This window comes from Phascolarctos cinereus, unplaced genomic scaffold, assembly GCF_003287225.1.
Source record: "Phascolarctos cinereus isolate Bilbo 61053 unplaced genomic scaffold, phaCin_HiC Scaffold_299;HRSCAF=898, whole genome shotgun sequence".
NCBI classification, from domain to species: Eukaryota; Metazoa; Chordata; class Mammalia; order Diprotodontia; family Phascolarctidae; genus Phascolarctos; species Phascolarctos cinereus.
This window is the reverse complement of record NW_027555623.1, coordinates 1-27,163: the sequence shown is the minus strand read 5'-3', so window position 1 is coordinate 27,163 and position 27,163 is coordinate 1. Positions and strand designations below refer to the sequence as shown.

The following is a 27,163-nucleotide window of genomic DNA, read 5'->3' as shown; positions in this document are numbered from 1 at the left end:
TTATAATTTTCATCTATTGCTCCAAGTTCAGATCAAGGTGGATATATCTAATTCCTCTTTAGCCAGATAGCTCTTCAAATATTTGATTATTATCATGTAATAAAAAAAGAAAAGTTAACATCCACTGTCTTCACCAACAAGGTTGAACTTAGGACAGATTTCTTGTTGCCAATGACTTTCTTTAAATTGACACCCAGAACTGAACAAAATTTTCTATATGTGGTCTGACAAGGCCAAAATACTATGGAAATAGTATGTTCCTCATGCTGGGTGCTGTACTTCTTACAATGTTCATTCTTTATTCTCCTTTACCTCTTGAAGACTAACACTATTAATTGCCCCTTCCTAGCAATACAGTTTCTTTGCTCTTTCCTTTCTTTCTGTGACATTGCCTTTTTGGTACATTTACTGATATCCTCTGTTAGTTCATATACTTCCATCTACCCAAATGTGGCAAAATGCTTCATGTGAAGCATTAAGTTTTGTGTTTTGTTTTAAAGTTATCATGTTTAATAAAATAACTTTGGAAATAATGTACATATTCATTGCTATGAATGAAAAACCCTGAGATATAGAATTTCTGGTTAATTAACAACAATTTATTAATTAGACTAGCTAATAATCAATAAATGATGATCAGTTGTTTCTCTCTAACCAAAGACCCTTAATGGAGATTCTGAAAGCCCTAAATCCCTTCTGAAAGGGAATCCCTTAATAAGTGAAAATCAACTGCAAAAGTCTTCAGCTTCTCCTACTGAAAATGTGGTTTGAACATGAAACTCAGCTGCTTCCAGCTATCTGGTCAGGACCTTGCTGGCTGGTTTTCTCCTTCGTTAGCTGGGTCACTCTAAATTCTAATGGAGGGATACAAGAACAGGAGCTCTTTTCCCCAGGGTAAGAACTCATTCAGACTGGATTTTGTTTATACTCTAAATAGAAGTCTCCTAGTTGGGAGTGGGGGGTGTGGGAAACAAGATCAAGAAACCAACCATCAAACAAAGAGGCCCATAGCTTCAGACAAGGCAAATCCCAGGATAACATAGGAGAGCAGCTGCTGCTTCAACAAAGAGCTTCTGGCACAACCAATAATGAGACTACCAAGAACAGTTTCAAAATCAGTCACTCCTACTGAGGCAGTGTCATAATTTGTTGATCACAATGGTCTGGAACTCCCAAGGTACTTGGGTGAGAAACCCTATTCTGAGCCCCATTAGATACTACATTACCCTCTCCAGGCTTCTCTGGTCAAGACAACATTGGGCAGACTGGATCTAGCACGGATCAGGAAAGATGGATACAAAAGAAGAGCTCAGATGACAGAAGGTAAGAACTCATTATAGCTTTCTTGGGCAGCTGCAGTAGAAGTCAAATGGAGTGGGGGAGAAGCATTAGTTTTGATCTACTTGGACTCAAATGGAAGAAGTAGGATTAGAAAGCAGAAGTTGAAATTAGTTTTTATGAAAGAAAATAAAAATTAGAATTTCTAAAAGATGAGTTGCTTTGTGAGAATTTCTCATTGAGAATTTGCAAGTGGTGAGCAAATGAATAATTGTCAAATATCACTGAAGCAAACTAGTATTTAGTCAGGGCTTGTTTGTGATGACCTGTGAAATCCCATTCAATTCTGGTTTCCAGTTACTGAGTAAAACGTAGCTAATAATAAACTTTAATTTGTAAAAGAGTTCTGAAATAGTATGGGAATTGGTATTGTTATTTTCCTGAAGAACAAATTAAGGATAAAAAAGTTTCAATGACTTTATTATAGGATAAAATGTACCCATTAACTAACCCAAAAGAGTAGTACCCATGCTGGCAACATTTAACATATGACACACAGATTAGTTTGGGTAATCAAAAACTTAAGCAATAAAAACACTGTATTTTAATCACTTTTTATTTAAACATGTTTAAAGATTAATAACTACAAGCCTAAACAACATTTTGAAAAATAAAATACATTGCTGTATTTGAGTTTTTAACTTCCAGTCTCCACACAGATGTGTGGAATGACTGAAAGTTTCTCATATGAAATGGAAGCTATGCCCCCAAATTTAGTTAAGGCTTTAGTATTAGCCGGGGCTAAGTTTTGTTTTCCTGTAAATCATGTGATCATGTCATACACCTGTTGTACACCCCCTCACTTGTTTGGTAACCATCACCCCAGCCTTATCTTTGCCAAATAAGGCAATCTTCTAGCTTCCAAGCTTGTTTTGGGTAAAGTGTATCTCTTAGTTTCTGGGTAGAATGTAAGGTCTCTTACCTCAACCAATCGGGATAAAGAGATTCAGGTTAAAAGGTGGGAGGGTGGGGTTTTCTTAGAACTGTTTTGTCGAGGGGTGTATAACTGCTTGCTTGCTGCTTGTATTCTGCCTCCCCACTCCAATCCGCCCTCGTTGGTGATGCCCAATTCTCGCGCGAGACTTGCAAGAATAAAACTTCTGTTTCTACCGAGAGAAACCTCTGAATTTTATTTTGGGTAGGTGGTCTCTATCCCACACACAGACATGCAATTCTAGTTCTTATGTATATTTGAAAAAACTGAGAAGTGAAATAATTCCTAAAGCACTTAAAGTTTTGTAGGGAATTTAAAAAAATATCTAACAGAAATGAAGCTTAATTTTTCAAAGGTATATGAGTTTTTGCATGACAGACTAAAGTTTTACTACATAATTGAATTAAAACACATAAAAGAAAAACTATGATTAATGGCTTTAAAATAAACAAATCATTTAAAGTGTGTTTAACAAGCAATCAGTCTTTTAAGGCCCCTATAACCAGATAACATATAAAACAAATATAAGTGGCATCTCAAACAAATATAATAGGTTTTCCTGCAAGTTTTCAGTAAAGTTGGAAGTTTTATTCAATTCATATATTCTCTAACACTTTGGGAGGGGAAGACAGATTATCTAAAGTTTTCAATTCTTGCTTCATTCTTTCACATTTCCAATTAATTTAACATTTCTTATGTGTTAAACCTCAACCTCAAAAAAAGCTTAAAATTTGAAAACTCATTTCAACAAATAGGATCATTTAATTGTCTTGTATTTTTTTCTGTTGAACTTTTTTATATGCTAATAATCTTCACTTCATTAACCAATAAAAAAACAACAAAAATTATCACAAGAAAAATTGAGAGGTATTTATGAAAGATATTCAAAAGAAGAAATTTTAATACTAACATTTTAAATTAAATACTTTGGAGGGGAGAAATAGAAGATAAAAAACTGTAATGAGGAAACAAACCTTGCTTTGAATACTTTAAATACTTTTTAACTACTTCAAATACTTTAAAACTTTCAATTTGTGGTCAAATCCTGCACCACAGGATCATGCAAAAAATAAGGAATCAATTAACTGAGAGTAAACTTTTAAAATTTAACTTAAAGGTGGCTGTGGAAGAAAATTGCAAACCACTTCAAGATGATTAATCATTCCTAAATTTCTCATCTATGTATGCAACTTAGTCAAACATCAGTTATGATTTGAGGTAAATCAACATGAAATTACTTCTTCCTTTTTAATTTCAAGAACTATTAGAAAACAAAATTATCTGTTATTATCAGCTTACATTAGATATGATAAACATAAATACAGAAACTTTTTTTTTTACTAATTTGATTGTTTTCAGGGTGGTTTCATAGTGAAAATAAACAGTTGACAAAATTTAGAGGAAATAGTATAGATGCTGTGTTATTATTCTTGAATAAGTTTTCAATGAAAAGTATTTGAAATCTCTTCTCAATTTAGCATATACAACAAAAATGTAGCCAATATTAATCTCAAATTTCCAAATAAAGTGAATTACAAAAAATCTAAATAGAATATAGAGCATGACATTTATAGGGAACAAAGAATTAAGACATATGATTTCCATTAAGCTAGTGTCAATTTTATAACACATTCAACATTTTAAAGGAAAATTGCATTGATTTCCTCTGAGAGGCTTTTGGATTCTTGCTTCTTTTTAGTTGGGGTTCCATACCATGAACAACTGGCTGATACATTCCTTTCACATCAATATGCTTGTAAGCAGAAGAATTTATGACTAGATTTGGAGGTGCTGGTAGCTGAAGGCGATGAGTTGAAGCTTCTTCTTGATTTAATATTTCTTAACTATATCATTGTAGTAGCTTTCTATCCATTTGTATCCGCTGGGCACAGCTTATAAACTGTGAAAGAAAAATTCAAGTTATTGACCCTATAGAATGGAAAGAATTTTGGATCTGGATTTAGAGAAGCTAAATTTTGAATCCTTGCTTTCTCATTTACTACTTCCCAGTTATATCCTCCCTATAAGTACAGTTCCTTCCAACTATAAATCTTATTATTTTTGTTTGAAAGTGAAATAAATGAAATAAGTTTATTACAGTATCGCATTTAAAATGACTCATCTCACGAACTGGCATTACAAATAAAGAATTTAAGATCCAGAAAGTAACATAATTTTCTTAAAATTTTAGATGATACATACAAAGCATAATATTTATATAATAACAGGTATGTTAGCAGAATAGACATAATCCAATAGTAATATAACATACAATATTATACATCATGTGCATATAGGTATGTATAACCCTAAATTTATACATAGAAATCAATCTATCATCTATCTAGCTATATCCAGCTAGCCAATCTATCTACATATATTTTTCAAAACAAATTGTTTCAGCTTAAGGATCAAGAGTCAGAAATTGAGTTGTCAGTAGTTAAGCATCTTCAAGAATATTTTCCAAAATAATCTTTTGTTTCCCTGCTTTAAAAAAAAAGTCATGACTATGCAACTATTGTCCTCATTTATTTTGAAATTTCTAAATGAGGAGCTTGGTGAAGTCTATAGAAATGTAAAAATAAATTTACCATTTGCTGTCTTATTGATACATCATTGTGGATGGCTTCTCTGTTTAGCATCTCGTTCCTGGCCGGCTTGCTTACTTAATGCCAAGGAATAAACTTGAGCTTCTGTCATTTGTGTATTTTCTTTCCACTAAAGCAAAATACAACAAAACACCAACTCTTAAATTGAATTTATTTGTTACAAACCAATGTGCCACACTTAGGAATACAAAGTAAACCCTGTAAACTCTTGAGGATCCTTATTCCTACTCCTGCTTTAAGAAGACTTTAGATATCAGTAAACAATCATTTATTAAGTAATTACTAAGTGTCAGGCACTACATGACTGCAATTACAAGTAGACAGACAGTCTGTACCCTAAAGGAGTTCACATTCTCATGTAAGAAATAAACATATTAAAAGAAGCTGAAAAGAAAGCAGAGGAGGTAGGGAGGACAAAAATGAGGTAAAAGATGGAAGAGGCCTGAGTGCAGTTGGAGAAAAATGAAAAAGTGACTGGACCAAGGGAAGCAGGGGCTAAGAATACTTCTGAAGTGTGAATTCTAGGGCTGAAGTGCTCTTCGGATGAAGAGTTTTCTGGAGCTGGAGTAAGAAATGAAGAGATATTTGGACTGGGATCCATCCTTAAAAGGAGATTCAAGAGAAGTCATCCAATCAGAAAGGTACATCTCTTCCTTAAGGTTTTAAGGCTGTTTTAGAGGAGTTAAGTAATTTTCTAATGCCAGGAGTTTGTCCCAATTAGTGTGCTTTTCTACAAAATTATCATTTGAGAATCATTTTAGTTGGCCAATCTTAAGCAACTTTTAGAAAATGGTATTTAGGGGACACCTAGGTGGTGCAATGGATAGAGCTCCAGCCCTGGAGTCAGGAGGACCTGAGTTCAAATCCAGCCCCAGACACTTGAGAATTACTAGCTGTGTGACCCTGGGCAAGTCTCTTAACCCCATTGCCTCACTCTCTGTCTCTCTATCACACACACACACACACACACACACACACACACACACACACACAGAAACCAATAAGAAACTATAGTCAGAGGCTTCTTTCACACAAGAACTAAAGAGGAGTTCAGCCTGAGGGCAAGAAGAAAGAGACTACAAGGAGAAAATGGACTAGGGAGAATATGATATTTCTCATAACTGGAATGAGTACATAAACATGAAGTAAAAGGTCTGAAGTGTAAGCGTTAGTTAAAATACCATCTCAAGTGGACAGTTTGGTATGTAAATAAACTCCAAAGAGAAACAAACAAGAATGGGTAATGGAGAGTGTTAAGAGGAAGGTTAATACAAAGAACAAAACGAAACAAAACAAAACATACTAAAACTTCCTAAGCCTAAATCAAGGGATCAAAAAAAGGAGAAAAAGAAAATAACTAGTGTCTATCCCAAAGTCTCTGCCTCCTAACACAATTGAGAAATGGCTGAATAAATAGTGGCATATAAATGCATATAAATATAAATGTAAGTGGTATATAAATGCAAAAGACATCATTTCAGAGAATCCTGAGTAGTATGAAATGAAGTGAGGAGAATAATGCATCTAATAACAACATCATAAAGTATAACTAAAGCAACATTGAAATAGTTAAGAATTCTAGAGTCTTTCTGAGAGAGAAACCTAAAATGTCATAAGAAATGAAATGAAGACATTTTAAAATGATGTGTAGATTTCATAAAGGTGAAAATAAAATTACAGACAATGTAAAAAAGCAGAGCAATAAGCACAGAAAAAGGCTTAAATGATAAGTCTATGAGACAAATCAAGATGTAGAAATACAATTTAGAAAAAAAGATTTTTAAGCTTGGGATTTCAATAAGTCATTCCAAAAAGCCTTCCATAATTTTATTGAGTGGTAATTTACTAAAAAAGAAAAGAAAGTGAAAGAAATTGTATAGGAAAAATAAAAGTAATGAGAAAAAGCAAGACAGTCATTTAATTTCTGCACTGACCATTTCCAATCACACTCTGAGTCATTCACTTTGCATCAGGAGATGGATATTCAATGCAAAAGGGGACTTCCAAACCCTCCTGATGAAAAGACCAGATTAACAGAAAATTTGACCTTCAAATACAAGACTCAAGAGAGGCATAAACTTTCCCCCTTTTCCCTTCTTTGTTAGTGCTCTCTCCCCTTTTCAATTAAACATATATTTCATTACTTATATGTAGATATGCCCATACACACAAACACATACACTGCAGACTATAAGACCTTTGAAGGCAGTTTTGTCAGTTTTTTAATACATAATGTCTAGCATAGTGACTTACACATAATAGGTACTTAATAAATGTTTATTGAATTGAAAAAAAGAGATGCATAAAAAGATAAACATGAAAGAAAATATAACATGTTACTAATAAGAACAGATTGTTTACATCCCTACAAGGGAAGATGACACTTGTAACTCTTGAAAACTGTATTGTTATTATGCCGTTTAAAAGGGATATACATAGACAGAGAACATAGGTAGAAGTTGACTTTGATGTGATGGTAAAATTCTAATTCAGTGGTGGAAAGGGATTGTACTAGGAGAAGAGGAAAGGAAGAGGCAGGAAGTATATATCATATTACATGACGAGGCACAGAAACCTTTTCCAGTAGAGGAAAAGAAGGGAGGGAGATGAGCATTGTTTGAACCTTACTCTCATCAGATTAGGCTCAAAGAGGAAACAACATAATCAGTTAAGTACAGAACTCTAACTTGCCCTATAGGAAGTAGGAGGAGAATGGGGAAAGAAAAGGGATGGAAGAAGTAGTAAGGTTAAAAGGGAAGACAAAGGAGGAGACTGATAGACAGGAGGACAGATTGAGGGAGGTGGTAGCCAAAAGCAGAATTCTCGTGAGGAGAGAAAGGAAGAAAGAAGAGAGAAAAGCATAAATGGGAGGTGATAATAGAATGGAGAGAAAGACACATATAGTCATAACTGTGAATATGAATGGGATGAACTCTCCCGTAAAACAGAAGCGGATAGCAGAATGGATTAAAAACCATAATCCTACAATATGGTGTTTACAAGAAACATATTTGAAGCAGAAGGATGCACACAGGGTAAAGGTAAAGGGCTGGAGCAGAATATATTATGCTTCAGCTGAAGTAAAAAAAAAAAAGCAGGTGTAGCAATCCTGATCTCAGACAAAGCAAAAGCAAAACTAGATGCTAATTCAAAGACATAAGGAAGGAAATTACATCCTGCTAAAAGCCACCATAGACAATGAAGTAATATCATTAGTAAATGTATATGCACCAAAGGGTATAGCATCCAAATTCTTAGAGGAGAAGTTCAGGGAGATATAGACAGCAAAATTATACTAGTGGAAGACCTCAACCTTCCCCTCTCTGAACTAGATAAATCTAACCACAAAATAAACAAGAAAGAAGTTAAGGAGGTGAATAGAACATTAGAAAAGTTAGGTATGATAGACCTCTGGAGAAAATTGAATGGAGATAGAAAGGAACATACATTTTTCTTGGCAGTACATGGCACATACATAAAAATTCACCATGTATTAGGGCATAAAAACCTCACAATCCAATGCAGAAAGACAGAAATATTGAATGCATCCTTTTCAGATCATGATGCAATAAAAATTACATGTAATAATGGGCCATGGAAAGACAGACTAAAAATTAATTGGAAACTAAATAATCTAATCCTAAAGAATGAATGGGTCAAACAACAAATCAAAGAAACAATCAATAACTTCACCCAAGAGAATGACAATAATGAGACAACATACCAAAACTTTAGGGATGCAGTGAAAGCAGTTCTTAAGGGAAGTTTTATATCTCTAAATGCTTACATGAATAAAATAGGAAAAGAGGAGATCAGTGAATTGGTCATGCAGCTAAAAAAGCTAGAAAAAGAACAAATTGAAAATCCCAAATTAAATACCAAATCAGAAATTCTGAAAACCAAAGGAGAGATTAATAAAACTGAAATTAAGCCAACTATTGAACTAGTAAATGAAACTAAGAGCTAGAAAAAGCAATAAAATAGACAAACCTTCAGACTCTTTAGCACAGTGGATAAAGTTTGCTCACTTTTGGATACTTGATTCAGAACCCAGCAAACTGCTTTTGGTCCATTTACCCTTAGGCCCCTTTCTCTGCCTAGCCCTGTTTTGTTCCTTTCCTTGTACAGCTCTTTTGAATTCTGAACATTATTACTAAGTCAATATTAACAAATGATCCTAATCACTGTGCATTTATTTTGTATATATTTTCTTCTTACTTATTTGGGAACATATCAGCTCTTTGAAAGCAGGGACTTTTTTTTTTAATTTGCATTCTAGAAAAATGCTTAAGATTCATGTCCATTGTTTGACTGACTACAAGACAGACAGACAGACAGAGACAGTGACTGTCTTTAAACTTCAGTGATTTGGATTCAGATTTATATTTACATCTCTTTCTTTTTTTTCAAAACTTACTTCCAGCTGTTGATGGCTCATGGATGAGAGGGCTTCCATATCCAAAGGAATAAATGGAGGCTCAGAGCTGAAAGTGACAGTAGGCAAAGTGAAACGCAGAGTCAGGCCCTACGAAACAAAAAAGGAGACAAAAATACTCTCAAATATTAAGGCTTGGAACAAGCAATTTGATACCACTTATTATGTTGAAGAATTGTTGATGTCTATAGCTAGAAAATTATTGTCACACAAACAAAACTACCTGCATTTTCATATATGTAAAGTGATAAATGTGACAACTACAGTGTACTAAGCACAAGGCAAATCTGAATAAACAAAGGAAGAAGAAAAGAACATATATATGCAAAACTATAGTCACATTTTGATATCTCCATGGGTTTCCTCATTAGCTTGGTAGGACCACTTGAAAGGTCAAGATAAGTCTGTCAAGGTCTGCTTGTCAGCTCATTTGTCAACCAATGACATTCTGTATTTTGTTTAGAAAGACCCATCCTCAACCAGAGGATCAAGGTCAAGATCTATCAACCAATAAGACTATTGTACTGTGTCTCTTCTATATAAGCTGGGTATTAAGCACTGTAAAACTAAGACCATGGAGGAAGGGAGCATCTTAGATCATGAGGAAGATTCTGAGGTCCACTTCATTAGAGGGGGCCATAGACCCTAAGTAAAGTGCTATTGGCTTGGAACTCTGCCACAGTTTCTTTTATTGTAGATTGGACAATTTTGGACCCCACGATGTTTGGTTAAGAAAGGGGAGGAAGATTTAAGGCAATAGCTTGAGAGGATAGTAGGAGGTGTTTTAAGTATGGGCAAGACCAGAATACATTTGAAGGTGGGAAGGAAAGAACCTGTTGGTAGAGGGAAGCTGAAAATTGGAGTGGGGGAGAAGTGAAGAAAGCTGTAATCTGCTGGAAAATATGGGAGAGCATAGGCACAGATGCATATGTAAAGGAATTGACATTAACAACAAGTAAAGCTGTATCCTTAGAGCTAGGGAACGACCATAGAGACTGCGGCTCACAAGATTGTGGAACTCCTAGATAAGGCAAATTCCCAGGAAAACACCTTCTCTGTAATTTATAGATCTTTAAGATGGTTGTAAAGAGTATAGAGAGATTAAATGATTTGTCTAGGGTTAAATAGTTGTAATATGACAGAAGTATTATTTGAACCCAAGTCTTCTTGGCTTCAAGGTCAGCTTTCCAGGATACTTCTCATTCTGAGGTCTGAGTATTAAAATAGGTAAATTCTACTATACATGTTTTTAACAATGCTATATAGTTTTGAATATACCATAAAGGAATTAAGTGACTCAACATTATTTTCTGCTTCATATTCTGCCCATGCTGCTTTTCTTTCCTCCTCAGTCAGTTCTTCTTCTTCTTTATGGTCCAAAAGAGAATCATGTTCGTGATATCCTATGACATATGCTTTATGTATTCGAAGCAATTCTGCAAGGATTGTGTCCTGTTTAAAAAAAAAAGATAAATTAGCATTAAATCTAAGAACCAGAGCATGTTTTCTTGACAACATGCAGGTCAGCCTTAAATATCTCATTTTTTAATTTGGCTTTATTTTGAGACAGTCAGTGTAAGAAAAAGAGCAACAGAATCAGAAGAAGTAGATTCGTGCTATGGGCTTTATTATTCTGAGAGAATTATTTATTCTCTCATTCTTGATTCCTCATTTGTAAAATAGGGGCTTATTTACCTTCACCCTTCTCATCTGTAAAATGGGGACAGTAATGCCTATAATACCCAGTTTCAGTGTGCATTTCAACTAATAAGTCATTAGATGTTTATTAAATGTCTTGTAAGTGTAAAGCACTAAGGATTCAAATTTTAAAAAATACATGCTGTAAAACAGCTTGCATTTAGAAAAACAATTTCATTGATTCTTTTGAGTTTTCTACCAGAGATTTCCAAAAAAAAAAAAAACCAGCAGCTTGCTAAAGGAGACCCAAAAGAATAGTGAAAAAAATAACTCCTTTAAAAATAGCCTAACCCACATGGCAAAAGTGGTCCAAAAAGCCAATGAGGAGAATGTCTTAGAAAGCAGAATTGGCCAAATGGAAAAGGAAGTCTGAAAGGTCACTGAAGAAAACACTTCCTTCAAAATTAGAGTGAAAAAAAAATTAGAGTGGAGCAACTGGAAGCTAATGACTTCATGAGAAATCAAGAAATAATAAAACAAAACCAAAAGAACAAAAAATTAGAAGAAAATGTGAACTATTTCATTGGAAAAATAAGTGACCTGGAAAATAGATTTAGGAGAGATAATTTAAAAAGTATGGGACTACCTGAAAGTCATAATAATAATAAAAAAAAAAGTCCAGACATCATCTTTCAAGAAATTATCCCCAACTGCCTCACCAAAAATAAATAAATAAATAAATGTGTGTGTGTGTGTGTGTGTGTGTGTGTGTGTGTGTGTGTGTGTGTGTATAATCAAGGAAAACTGCCCTGAGATTCTAGAACCAGAGGGTAAAACAGAAATTAAAAGAATCCACCGATCACCTCCTGAAAGAGATCCCCAAAGGAAAACTACCAGGAATATTGTAGCCAAATTTCAGATTTCCCAAGTCAAGGAGAAAATATTGCAAGCAGCCAGAAAGAAACAATTCTGCAAACACAATCAAGATAATACAAGATTTAGCAGCTTCTACTTTAAGGAATGGAAGGCTTGGAAATATAATATTCTGAAGGTCAAAGGAGCTAGGCTTAAAAACCAAGAATCACCTACCCAGCAAAACCGAGTATAATCCTTCAGGGTCCTTTCCAAGGAATATTGTCTTCACATGATTTGCCCAGGGTCACACAGCTAATGTCTAAGGCTGGATTTAAACTCAGGACTTCCTGATTCCGTTACTGTGTAATGTTTTTGTGGTTATACTACTGTGTGTAGCAATAACAGCTCATATTTATATAACACTTTACAATTTACTAAATACTTTCTTTATAGTGAAGCAGCTTGGCATAATGGACAGATAACAGGTCTTAGAACTAAGACCGGGATAAAAGTCCCATGTGTGACTCTGGGTAAGTTATATAGTTTCTCAGTGTGCCAAGCAACTCTCCAAGATAATGAATTTCAGACACAGTTTAATTATTTACATTAACCTGTAGATTCAGTAATATAAATATTAACTTTTACCATTTTGCTGAAGAAATTCAAGCTTTCTTTAAAATCTGCAACTAATTTTCACAACATGAAAACTATGGAAGTGTTTTGCATAACTACCCATGTATAACCTGTATCGAGTTGCTTGCCATCTCAGTGAGGGTGGGTGGGGAGGGAGGAAGGGAAAGAATTTGGAGCCCAAAGCTTTAAAAACAAATGTTAAAAATTGTTTTTACGTGCAACTGGGAAATAAGATATACAGGCAATGGGGTATAGCAATCCATCCTGCCCCACAGGAAAAATAAAAGGGGAAGGGGATAAAAGAAGGGGGGGTTGATAGAAGGGAGGGAAGATTAGGAGAAGGGGCATTCAGAATGCATGCTGTCTTGGGGTGGAGGGAGGGGCATGATGGGGAGAAAATTTGGAACTGAAAGTCTTGTGGAAATGAATGTTGAAAACTAAAACTAAATTAATTTTTTAAAAATCTCCAACTAAATTATTATGATTACTTTTAAAATTATTCATAAAAAGATCTCTTTTATACTAGGCTTAATTATAATTAAATTATCATATATACTTTTGGCAGCATAGGAGCGTCCTTCTTTTTCTTCTTTTCTGAATTAGGATCATCTAGTAAGTCTGGCTCAAATGCATAAAGTTCAGTCAGTTCATTCAAAGTAAAATGGCGTTCAACTTGCTGTTGATCAATTACTCGAAAAGAGAGTGATTGCTTGGTTACTTGACGTTCATAGATCTTATCTTCCATAGTTCCCTGTATAAGAATTAGAACCCATAATTAGATAACATATGCACATGTCACCACTATGAAATTTTACTTCAAAGATTTTGGTTTTGCATAGCCAGTGCTTGATAACTTGAATCCACAACACCAGATGTAATTCTTTTCAATTACTGTTAGTCTCCTTTGTGGGCTCCATCATTAATATCATGCCAGTTAACCACTGGTGTCCCCAAAGTTTGATTTTAAGCCCTTTTCTCTTTTCCCTCCCTATTTTTCCTTTTGGTAATCACTTTTTACCATCATCTCTATGCTGATGACTTCCAGATTTTCAAACTGAATGTCCTATAGAAACCTTACAGTAAACATATACAAAACTGAACTCACTGTCTTTCCCCTTAAACCTTTTGTTCTTTCACACTTCTCTAATACTGTTTAAGATGCCACCATCTTCCAATCTCCCAGCTTTGGGATTTCAGTATTATCCTCAATCTTCCTTACTGTACAGATGCAAATCTTGTCAAAGACTGTCACTTCTATCTTTACAAACATCTCCCACATTTAACTTTCTTTCTGTTCACACAACTACCACCTTAATTTAGGCCCTCACAGCCTCTTTTCTGAATGACTACAATGGCCTAATTGGTCTCTCTGACTCCATAGATTACATCCTATTCCATTCTTCCATTTACTGCTGCGAAAGTGACTTTCCAGTATTTTCTTTTTCAAACTATCTGGTAATTAACTTTTGCATATAAAAACACATAAGGCTAACCAAGTCCTTTAAGCATCAACAATCCACTTTGCTGACTCATTCAGATATTGGGAGAATCTGCTTGCAGAAATATAAGCTGATGTATAATGATGAGGCCTCAGAGAGCCATTTTTTACGCATTTGCAGGCATTCAGTGACTTTCCTATGAGCTGACTGCATGATGATGGAGAGTCTTTTAGTTGGCTACTAAGTCAGAACTAATTGTATATACAAAATTCTCTAACAGAGGAAGTTGAGCTATCTCTCCATGGAGGCTTCTGAATGAGGAAGAACTTCTATAAACTTCTGGGTGATAAAAAGCATGAACAATTTGGTGGCTGTATTCTTCAAGCAATGCCAACATACGGCTACAAATATATATGGCACTTTGATTTCTTTGCCTCATTGGATTTCTTCTTTCCTCATTGCAGGTCAACCAATGTCAGAGTTTCAAACAGTTGGAGAAGATCCATGTAAAAGCCTTAGCTGGGAGTACACTACCTGAAACTGCCAGCATAGCCTTCAGGAGTGACATGCATGATGTCCACATAACATTGGATAGTAGCTCAGTTAGAAGATAGAGCAGTAGATTTTTATGGGGATTTGCTAGTAGATGGCATTAATAAAGTATGATATACACATACATACATACATATATATATATATATATATATATATACATATATATGTATATACGTATATATACATATACACACACACACACACACACATATATATATATATATATATACACACACACACACACACACACACATACATGCGTATATTTATTCACTTTTTATTCCTAAAGCATAGGTCTACTTGTCATACCCCCCTACTCAATAAACTCTAGTAATTCCTTATTATCTCTAGGATAAAATCCTACAACTTAAGTTCGTATCTATCTTCTTAGGCTTAACTCCCTTCCACTTACATTGATTGAGTGACAATGACCTTCTTGTCATTGCTCACACATGATTCCATTTCCCAATCAAGTGCCTTTTTGCTGGCTGGAATGTTCACCTTTCTTGTCTCTAAAGCTTCCTTTCTTTCCTGAAGTTTCAATTTACTTCTGAAAGAAGCCTTTTCTAGACCCTCTCAATGCTGACTGCTTTTGGTATACTCTATATATCTCAAACAACAGAGCTGTTTGCATGCTGTGAGGTCAGTAAGAGAAGCAACTGTTTTTGCTTTTCTTTGAAATCCCAATACTTAATACAATGACTGGCAAATATATTGATATGTGTGTGTATATCTGTTTATATATACATATACATGTATGATATTAATTAGGGGAGGGGAATTACTTGACCAATGAACATATTTTGACATGGCCTAGTCTGCTCAAGGAAAATACTAAAGTTGATTGTATGTAAAGAATGAAATGCCATTTTACTTACCTATAATTGCTCACCAGTTTCAAACTTTTGCTTGTACTTTCAATTTATTATATGAAAAGTTGAAACTTACCTGAGCTAAAAACCTGTATACAAAGACTGGTTTATTTTGACCAAAGCGATAAACCCTGAATATGCTCTGAATATCATAGGACGGATTCCAAGAGGCATCAAAGATGATTACTCGATTAGCAGCTACCAGATTAATGCCAACTGAACCTGCTTTGCTGGAAATAATGAAGAGGCGGCCCCTACAAATTTAAAAAGAAAAAAGTAATTAGTCTAATAAAAGATTATTCTTATAAAATTAACAAATTTGCCATGAAATATTGCCTTTAGGAGTAAGAAAATATGTAGGTACATTTGCCACACACCAGAAACAGAAGCATGTAGCCAAGTAATCTAGGCAGACAAAGTATTTCAAGTAGCAATAACTTATCAAAATATGAAGGGAAAAGCACACTGACATTTAACCAATAATCTCTGATTAACTTATTTTACTTATTTATTCAATTAAGAAACATGTACTTTCTTTCTTCCAGTACCTTAAACCCCTAAATTAAAAAGGGGAAAAATGAAAGAAACAGAAAACTCTTGTCACAAACATGCAGACAAACAAAAGAAATTTCCCTATAGATTAAATCCAAGGAAAAAAATGCATGTCTTATTCTGCATCTTGAGTCTGGAGACTATTATATCTCTCTATCAGAAGGTAGACAGCAAATAATTGGTCCTTGGAATCACAGAAGAACAAGCCAAAAATTAAAGTACTTAAGGCTTTTGAAAAGTTGTTTGTCTTGACAGAAATGTTATTCTTATTGTAAAAATTGCTACCATTGCACAGTGGGTAAAGACCCTGCCCTGGAGTTAGGAGAACCTGAGTTCAAATCCAGTCTCAGACCAGGCATTTGACACTTATTCATTGTGTGACCCTGAGCAAGCCACTCAACCCCAATTACCACAAAAAAAAAAGAAAGAAAGAAAGGAAGAAAGAAAGAAAGAAAGAAAGAAAGAAAGAAAGAAAGAAAGAAAGAAAGAAAAGAAAAGAAAAAGAAAAATTGCTACCATTGTTCTACTCACTTTATTCAGCATTGAGTTCATACCAGTCTTCCCAAGTTTCTCTTTAAACATTCCCTTTCATTTCTTATAGAATAGTACAGTATCAAAAGCACATACCATAATTTCTCTGGCCGTTCCCCAATGTATACACACCATTCTAAGTTTCCAGTTCTCTGTCACTAGAAAAAGAACTGCTACAAATATAAATATTTTTAGATACAGAGATCCTTTCCCTTTCTTTGATCTCTCTGGGTTATTATCAGCATAGTGGTGGTACTGTTAAATCAAAGTGTTTGCAGAATTTAGTCACTTTTTCATGACATTTTCCTATTCCATTTTTTAGCTACTAATTCTTTACAGATTTCAAGAATGGCTAAATGAAATCACAGCTCTAGCAGCAGTGCTATAATGTTTCTGTTTTTCCACATTCCTTCCAACGTTTGTCATTTTCTTTTGTCTATTAATCTTTGCCAATCTAATGGGTATAGGATAGAAACTTGTAATTCTTTTAATTTACATTTCTTTAACTATTATTGAGGCAGGAAGTTTTATATGGATTTTGATAACCTGGATTTATTCCGATTCATTACTGATGAATCAAAAAGTCAGATTTGTAATTTATTACATGAAATGATTGAGAGAAGATAATAAAACCAGATGACTAGAGAATTTCAAAATAGAATTTGAAAAGAAAATGCTAGATTACAGGGATTTTAACAAAAACCGAGAAGGGGGAAATAATAAGAAAACAGTTTTCTAGTTGGGGGTATATCTGTATTGACTAAAAAGTTTTCAAGAAATATGCACTGGATGCCAAATAAAATCAGTAACAAAATCACTTTGAAGATAACAAAGAAAGAAAGCAGCCCCTATAAACTGGTAATGATCTGCAACATAAATGAGGAAAGAAAATCTAAAAGTACCCACCTCACATTAGTTTCATCATTAAACTCTTTAGCCCATTTCTTTCTTGCCTGTGCACTTGTAGAACCATCCAAACGATAATAATCAATGTTTCGAAACCATTTTCCTTCACCTACATATTAAATAGTAAAAATGGGTCTATTATATTATAATCTAGCACTAGAATGTTTAGTTCCTTAATAAACATACCTTGCACATACACACAAAATCAAGTTTCATTAAATATTTAATTCTACTTAAAAACCACTTTTCAAATTTGAAAATTACTCATATAAATGCTACATAGCAAAAATGCATAGCAAAATAGATACTCTAAATAAAATTTAAAATTTACTCAATTATTTACTTAATTGATGGTCATTTAGCTGGTCACTTATTAATTTCTGTGATATTCTTGACCTTTTGTTCTTCCAGATGCATATTATTTTTTTTTCTAGCTCTACAAAATAGATATTTTGTAGTTTGATTGGGATGGCACTGAATATGTAAATTAATTTAGGTAGAACTGTTATTTTTTATTATATTGACTTGGACTACCCATGAGCAATTAGGATTTTTCCAGTTGTTTAGATCTGACTTTATTTGGGTGAAAAGTGTTTTCTAATTGTGTTCAAATAGTTCCTAGGTTTGTCTTGGCAGGTAGATTTTCAAGTATTTTATATTGTTGAGTTATTTTAAATGGAATTTCTCTATCTCTTTCTGTTAGTAATATATAGAAATGCAAATGATTTATGTGGGTTTACTTTATATCCTGCAACTTTGCTAAAACTGTTAATTATTGTTAATTATTTCAAGTAGTTTTTTAGTTGATTCTCCAAGTATACCAACATATCATCTGCAAAGAGTGGTAGTTTCGCTTTCTCATTGTTTATTCTAATATTCTAATTCCTTTAATTTTTTTTCTTATATTATTGCAAGGCTATCATTTTTAGGACAATATTGAATAATAGTGATTTTAACGGCTAGCCTTGCTTCACTCCTAATATTGCTGGGAAGGCTTCTAGCTTATCTTCTTTACAGATAACACTTGATGATTGTTTTAGATAGTTACTACTTTGTTTAAGAAAAGCTCCATTTATTCCTATACTCTTTAATGTTTTTAATAGAAATAGATGTTGTATTTTGTCAAAACTTTTTCTGCATTTATTGAGATAATCGTAAGATTTCTGTTTGTTTTGTTATTGATATGGTCAGTTATGCTGCTAGTTTTTCCGATGTTGAACCAGCCTTGCATTCCTGGTATAAATTCCACCTGCTCACAGTGTAAAATCCTTGTGATATATTGCTATAACTTCCTTCCAAGTACTTTATTTCAAATATTTGAATGAATATTCATCAAGGAAATTGGTCTAGAGTTTTCTTTCTCTGTTTTGGCCCTTCCCTGTTTAGGTATATTTGTGTCAAAAGTATTTTTTAAGGACTCCTTTTTTGTCTATTTTTTTTCAAATAGTTTATATATTTTTGGAAATAATTGTTCTTTAAATGTTTGGTAGAATTTACTTGTGAATCCATCTGGACTTAGGAGATTATTGATGTTTTGTTCATTTTTTTTCTTAAATGGAGCATGTTCTATTTTCTTTTCTGTTAGTCTGGCAATTTTATTTTTATAAATATTCATCCATTTCACTTAGATTGTCAGACTTGTTGGCATATAATTGGGCAAAAGCACTCCTACTAATTGTTTTAATTTAATTTCATATTCATTAGTGCTATATTCACCCTTTTTATTTTTAATACTGGTAATTTGGTTCTCTTTTTTTAAATCAAATTAACCACTGGTTTATCTATTATGTGATCTATTTTTTTCTTTTTTATTTTCTCACAAAACCAGCTCCTAGGTTTTTTTTATTAGTTTAATAGTTTTCTTTACTGATATCAAAACTTTTTTTTTCAGAAATTCAGCATTAAAGGGTGGACTTACCTTTATAAATTCGAGGCTTGTCTTTATCATCTGATATTTCCTTATTTCCCAATTCAAGAAAATCTTCAATCAAGTCCAGAGATATGAGAGATTGGCTAAACACCAGCCTGGGAAGAAAAAAAAGTGCTGTTTATTGAAATTGCTGTCTAAAAATTCCTTGTCATGATCCTTATTCTCCTTTAATATGCTATCATATTTTGTTGGTGTTGCACTTACATATAATGACATATATATTACATTTATATATAATGACATATAAACCAGAATTCTACAAAAGCAGCAAAGACCTAATGAACAAGGGACTTCATTAGAAGGATTTGGGAGGAACTGCCTTATCAAGCACAACCTAGGACAACATGAGTAATCAACTGGAAACAATGTGGCCTAATTTCAGTTTAAAAAAAATATAATAAAGTAAATTTAGTCTGCCATAAACTTTTATTTTGTATTTCAGTTTAGTGAAAGCTAAAGACATCCAATTCCAAATATTAAGTATTGAATAATGTCAGCAACATATTGGAAAGAGTGTCAGACTTGGAATTAGGAGACCACAGTTTGAAACCAAACTCTATTTACTTCTTTGTTTTATTTTGTTATTTTTTTTTCCAGATGAAATCTATAACACTATTAACTAATGCTGATTACCATGGATACGTTATAAATAATTTCATTGATTTGGTAGGAAGTAGTACATTGCGCTTAATATTAAATTTAGTTCAATTTTCTCTCCCTTGGACTTACTCTTCCTTCTTTTTATTTAAGCAATATCAGCTTTGTGCAAAACACTGTGCTGATTAAGTGCTATGGAGACTAAAAAAGCACATGTGAAACATGGTTCTTAAAAGTGATGGGCTCCAGTTCTTCGAATATTTTTATAAAGGAGACTAACTTATAACTAAAACTGTTTTTAAAAAGTCCATTTTTCGTATTCTCTGGCCATTAAGTAAGACTTTAACAGACATAGCTGCCTAAGGATGGGTGTTAATTTCTCTGAGAAGTATTTGAGACAGCAAACAAGAATTACCTCTCACCAAAATGAGCTTTCTTTAGAAGACAGAAATATAGAAAATCAAATCCAAATTTGAAATATGCTACTAGAAGAATAAGTAATTTAATTTAATCACACTGGGATGAATACAAATCCATTTTTTCAAGAAGTATATTATATTACTCACACTTTATCCCCAAGTTCCTCGGCCATTTTAAGAATTTCAAAAAGAAGTACCATTTTTCCAGAATGTTCCAACACTTTAGCATCAGAATCCGTAATAAAATCTTTGTACCACCTTGGAGAAGTGCTGCCTGGATTTGAAAAGTATGTTGTTCTTCCTAAAATACAATACAATACAAATAAAGAGACAGTGTTAAGTTTTAAAAACATAACTTTCTTAGCATTCTGAAAACTAAAAGCATATTTGGAATTTATAAAAATCAGAAATAATTCTTAATCACTGGGATATTACTAGGATAGTCAATATAATTATAATTTCAATATAGTTCATATATTTACTGTTCAGTCATTCATGTGTGCTGATTCTTTGTGACCCTATGGATGATAATGTCCATGGGGATTTATTGGCAAGTATATTAAAGTGGTTTGCCATTTCCTTCTTCAGTGGATTAAGGCAAATAGAGATTGTCTTGCCTGGCATCACACAGCAATTAAGTGCCTGAAGTTGGATTTAAACCCAGGTCTTCCTGACTCTAAGCATACTCTCTCCCCTGAGCCACCTTATATATACTTGTATCTATTTCTGAATCAGGATGATAGACCATAATTTTTTTTTGGCTTAATTCTTTTTAGTATCTTGAGAATAAGGCAATAAAATGTATGCACTTATTTATCTATATATATCCCAAAGTTTACTAAGAATATATTATTTACAAAGCCTACTGAGCACTTAGAAAAATGTGAAAAAGACATTGCTAGTTTGGAAAAACTAAAAATGATCATAATTTGTAAATAATAATTAGTGCTATGGACATATCATATCATATCATATCATAGGAGCAAAATGAGAATGTTTTAATAACTGTATTTTGATATATCTATGTCAAAAAATTTCAAGGGCTTTTCATTTAGCTCCTTTTTTTTTTTAAATTAAGAGATACAGGAAAAAAACATTCCTGTCAAAAATGAAAGTAGATTTAGCGTGAAACTATAAAATTTTCTTTCGTTATAAAACTCTTTCCTTGACTTCCATGTCTATACCACATTGGTTCTTTTTCTCCACTATCTGTTTTCTATATTCCTAAACTCTATTGAAAGTTTGTAGCTGGAGTCCAAATATGCTTGTAAGATTTCCTGAGAAGTATTAACAGTAATAATAATGTTAAAAGAAGTTCTAAAATTAAGTTAGAAGTAGTAGCCTTCATAAGCAGTTAGGTACTAATATTGATAGACTTAACCCTTCTCAGCAATACAAGTATCTAAGACATCTCCAAAGGCATCATGATGGAAAATGCTATCCACATAGGAAGAAAGAACTATGGAGTTTGAATGCACATCGAAGCATACTATTTGCTATTTTTTTCTTCTGTTGTGTTTTATTTCCTCTTCCTGGTAGTTCCTCCTATTGGTTCTAATTCTTACAACATCACTAATGTAAAAATATGTTTAATAGGAATGTATATGTATAGTCTATATCAGATTGTGCGCCGTCTTGGGGAGGGAGATGGGGAGGGAGAGGGAGAAAAATTTAAAACTCAAAAACTTATGGAAGTGATTGTTGATAAATGAAAACAAATTAATAAAATGTAAAAAAGAGAAAGAAAGAAAGAAAAGTCCACTTCTTATATATAGTCCATGATTCAATAGGCGTGACGCACTTCAAATCTTTTAAGAAAATTATATTCCAATGACTCATAGCCACATACCGTCACCAAAAGTAAATAATTGTTGAAAAAAATAAGAACTTAACCCGTGAAAGAGACTGCTGTCATTACACTGCACAATTTCAAAAAGGCAAATCAAGTCACTCTACTTTCCTACTCTTCAAATCTATGCCTAGTTTTTTGTTCAGTATCTGTCTAATATGTAAGTGCTAACTGACATACTCCAACTGTATAATTGTATAATTGAAGCCTAAACAACAGATATTCTCCGTCTACTAGATTTTTCTTGTGGATAGTTAAGCGAGACTCTTGAGAAAATACGGATCCCATTTAGGTGGCTCTGAAATGTTTTGGTGCTTGATGTAATGATGTCGCTCACAAAAAGGTACAGCTGGAGAATTTTATCAAAGAAATCCCATCAGGACTCTCGTTGGATATCCTCCAGGTTAGTGGCAAAGACCTGGGAAACATTCATCTGTTTTATATGTTGCCTAATGTGAAACACTCACTGTAGAAATTTATTTTCGATGTCAGATCTATCAATGAGTCTTGTGATATGGCCACAAAAACAAGAGAGATTCTTTGTTAGATCAGTCTTCAAAGCTGCAATATGTTTTACTGAATCAAATATTTTCAATAAATCATTGCTGTACCTTCTGTTCTTCTTTTATTCATGCAAGAAAAAAGAAGAGATTATATTTGCAAAACTCTGCCTATTTCCTTCACATACCATTAGCAAGGAGAGCGTTAATGTATGTAAATTATTCTCATAAAGGTTTTGTTAAGATGAGAAAAGAAGGAGGACAGCAGTTGGTGATATATTCTTGGTAACTTGTTTTCAGAATAATAAAGTCCATAATCATTTTATCAAGCATTTGTATTTTTCTTTCTTTCAGATACTTTGAAAATCAATCCTTTAGCGTCTTTAACCTGTGTCACTCTAGGATAAATATATCTGAAGTTCTGCCTATCATGTGTTCTCTTTTGTGCCATTTCACTTGGAATCATGGGAAAGAAAAGTGTCTGTTAAATCTCACAGAGACTGTTATTTTTGTTCATTTATTATATGCTTTTCAATTTAATTGCTAGAAGCCTTTATGATGGTCCTTCGTGTGATTTAGTTTATTCACTTGTTCTTCCCACTGAAATTTCTAGAAACATTCGCTTACGTATTACCTAAGAAGCTCTATGTTTTAGAAAGTAAAATACAGGAAAAAATATATCCTATATTAATGTACACTATATATAAATACACAACAGAAATGAAGTTTTGTTACTTTTAAGCTCAAAGAATGTGGAATAATCTAATAAGGTCTAAGCAAAATGGTATTCTAATCCTTTAAAAATTAACAGGCTAAATAATTTCATTAATAGATGCCGGGTAAATAAATACTACTAAGGGTATTGAAATATTAACATTTAAAAAATCTTTAATTAAATCTTTACACAACTTACCTAGAAAATAAATCTGTTTTTTAAATTAAGGTCAAAGTACCCTACTCAATCTCAATGATCTAAACTACAGACTTAGTAGGTTCTGAAATGATGAAATCTTAATGTAAACTGTAATGTGACTTTACATTTTGTCAATAATAAACCCACTGCTTCACCTGCCAAGAAATTCACCTAACCCTAAGTAAATAGCTGATATCATATTACCAATATTTTTTGATCCTTACATAAATACAAAAGTTTACTTCTACATTAGACTCACTTTTTTCTTTTTTTACCATCACAGATGAAATGCTGGCCAGCTCATCCTTATGCCCTTCACCACCACCTCTGGATCTTGAATTCCATACTTTAATTACTTCTGCATCCTCATGTCCACCTGAGCTAGTTCTTTTTTTCCCTTTGAACTTTTTTTTCCTAGAAAAGATTATGAATTAAAAAAAAATTTGAATCTGTAATATAGGGCTAATTATAAAGTAAACCAAAAAAATTTCTCATGTAAAATTACAGAAATGTTCCTATATTTCCTTCCAGGCTTAAATGCTAGATTTTTCCATGATACTATCAAAAAAAAAGTTTGGCTTATTTAACATTACATCATCCCAAATAAGCAGGGCAGCGCTTTTTTTAGAAAAATTAAGTTTAAAATGAATATTTAAATTTAAAATAAATATTTTTCTGGTAAAATACTGATATTTTAATTCAGAAAATATATATTTCTGGAAAATGCACAAATTTTAGCTTTGTAAAGGACTTAAATGGGGCACTGCTCATTTTACAGAAAATTTAAACTTTAATACAATATTTTATAGATTCAAAAGAACATAGGTTGAAAAATGTTAAAAAGTTTAAAAATATTAAGTCATTATTTCTACTCTTCTGTAAGTTCTCTGATTTCCTTCAATTGTTAATTTTTAAAATTCCAAGAAAAATAAGGAGACTAGAAAAACAAAAAAGGAAACAATCAAGATATCTTCAACTTCTAAGTGCAAATTCTATGATCTATATGCATATGAGTATCAGTACATATAAATGTATATATGTGTATGTATGCATATGTACATACATATATTATGTGTATAATACATGACAATTTATGAACTATAATAGTGAGAATATACACATATGCGGATCTTCTTTCCTAACTAATAAATGTTAGAGCAAAATTTAATATGATAAGCTATTACATGAAAATGATAGCTATTTTTAATTTTATTACATTACTATTACTATTTATGGAAGTTTGAAATGAAAAAATACACAGCATATTTATACAAAGAAAGATTCTATTTACTTAGGATAATCATCTGAACTTAAACTCAGTGAGGTTTCATCAGAATCTGATGGTATGAATTCATTCATCCTGTCTTCCTCAAAATACCCCTGAAAGGAAAAAAAAATAATTAAAAAAATTTGCTAATCATTACAATTTATCAAACATGTTAAAAGATTTTTTTTTGCTTATTTCTCTTAGTGTAAAGTGCTTAAGGCCTTTGCATTAGTTTCAGTCTCTAACCCCCATCTACATAAGGGACAGTATAGATTATGGGCCGTGGAATCAGGAAGTATTCATTCTACACTATACCTTCAACACTTAGGATCATTGAATAAGAGCTAAAAAGATCCTTAGACACGTTTAGTCTAAACTCAGACTTTTGAAAATCATACAAGTGGCAACTCCAAAATTTGAAAAGACATGGTTGCTGTGCTTTACTGCAATACCACGCTTCCATTCTCCAATGTGTAATCCTGTGTAATTAACTTAATGCCTGTGAACTTCAGTTTTCTCCTCTGTAAGATGGGAGCAATCATATCAGTGGCACTAATCTCGTAAGAGCTAGTCTAAGTTTAAAACGGTGGTCATACATGTGCAGTAATGTATGTGTGCTCTGCAAACCATAAGTTGTCATATAAATATTACTACTAGTACTTCATGCATAATTACACTGCATTAACTCTACTTTCTTATACTTCCTAAAAATTAGAAGATATTATTTGCTATGTTCTGATAACCTGTGTAAAGAAGGGATCAGTACTATCTGACTTTTTTACCCAAGCCCCAGACAAGACTAATACCATAAAATGCAATCAAGTTTTAATGCATTAGCAAGTAGACTAGCTGAACAACCTGCTCCTGTATGGGGGATTTATTATATGAATATCAGAATTTTTAACTTACTTGGGCAACATTTGTTCTTCCCTACATGTGTCTCATTACCATTGCAACCCAGATTTGAGCCTACTCTGTAACCATCACTGTGCGTAAAATATGGCCCTGGAATTGTAGAGGGTTATTTGTTTTAATTACTATGCTATACCATCATAGCAAATGGCTTTCCTACATCTATGTTGGCTGACTGTTAATAATAAACACTATGTAGAGGCTCAACTCTAAAATGTAAGCACAAGCTGAGGAAACAGCCCAACAAATAAAAAGTATTACAGGTAAGGAGTAAGCTGATGAAAATAAACTTTGCATAACCCCTACTTTTCAAATGATTATTCACAAGAAATATTCTAAAATGTTTAGAGAAACTTGGGAGAACTAAACTGAGTGATATAAGAACAGTTTATACAAAGAGGTAAATTAGACAACTATGGAAGACTTAAAAATCCTGATCAATGCAATAGCCAGCTCTTAACTCCACAAATCTCATAATGAATTATACTGAAATGTACTAAAACTATACTGCCCTCTTTTTCAAATAGATGTTGGACTATGGTGCAGAAATAACATTTATGCATGTAGATTCACAGTCAAATATTACACAGTTGAAGAAGTAACATGCTAGTAACTTGGGAATAAAGACTTTGAATATAAGGTTTTGAAAGGAAGAAGTGAGGATTTTTGTGGATGAAATCAGTACATTCTAGACATGTGTATGCAGTGCAAAAGTACAGGGGTTAAAGATGTAATGGTAAGAAAGAAGACTTTCTTGAAACTCAGTGCGTATAACAATTATAATATATGAACATGGAAAATACGTTAGACTTGTTTATAAGGAATTTAAACATCAAATAGTGTAGTATACATTTGATTCTAGGGAAAACAGAGAACTACTTGAGTTTCATGAATGGGGCAGTAATTTAGTTAGACATATTGTTAGGTAAAATACGATATTGGTGATGATGGCCTGAATTGAAATGTTAAATGTAAAAGGTATTTGGAATGCAGATATGCCAACATTTGACATCTACATAGTATGGAGGATAATTAAGAGCTAAAGTTGATGCCAGTGTTACCTGGAAACCAAAAGTAAAAATATTGATACTTTCAATAGTGGTAGTCCAAAAAAAGTAAGACTGGTTTCAGACATGATGAATTTGAAAATTTTCCAGGTTAATTAGTATCAAAAGTCCAGTAGGCAACTGGTGATACTGAAAACTCAGAAGTGAGACTAATATGGGAAACAGGTAATCAAGAGTCTTAGGCAACACTACAGAAGGGTCACAAAGATTGAAGTTTAAGAAAAGACCATTAAGTTTGACAATTAAGAGACTTAGTAATTTCATAGAAAGAAGTTTTGGCTGAATAGTGAAAGACCAGATCACACAGAGTTAAGAAAAGTTAGCAAGAAGGTAGGAAGGACCTATTGTAGGCAGCTCTCTCGAGAAATTTTGCTGCAAAAGGAAAGGATGTGACAATACCTGGCAGGAATAG

At 33.0% G+C, this 27,163-nt stretch overlaps 1 protein-coding gene across 1 annotated transcript; it reads right to left on the bottom strand.

Annotated features, from left to right (window-relative positions):
* Positions 1-1,876: 1,876 nt before the first annotated feature.
* Positions 1,877-24,881, bottom strand: LOC110204357 (transcriptional regulator ATRX-like). The gene is made up of 11 exons (XM_020980578.2): positions 24,797-24,881; positions 23,765-23,919; positions 20,391-20,544; positions 19,216-19,322; positions 17,298-17,406; positions 15,385-15,562; positions 12,999-13,193; positions 10,619-10,768; positions 9,299-9,406; positions 4,864-4,990; positions 1,877-4,172 (listed from the first exon to the last, which is right to left on the bottom strand). The coding sequence occupies exons 1-10, from the start codon at positions 24,862-24,864 to the stop codon at positions 4,886-4,888; spliced, it is 1,329 nt and encodes a 442-aa protein (XP_020836237.1). The 5' UTR covers positions 24,865-24,881; the 3' UTR covers positions 1,877-4,172; positions 4,864-4,885.
* Between the last annotated feature and the right edge of the window lie 2,282 nt (positions 24,882-27,163).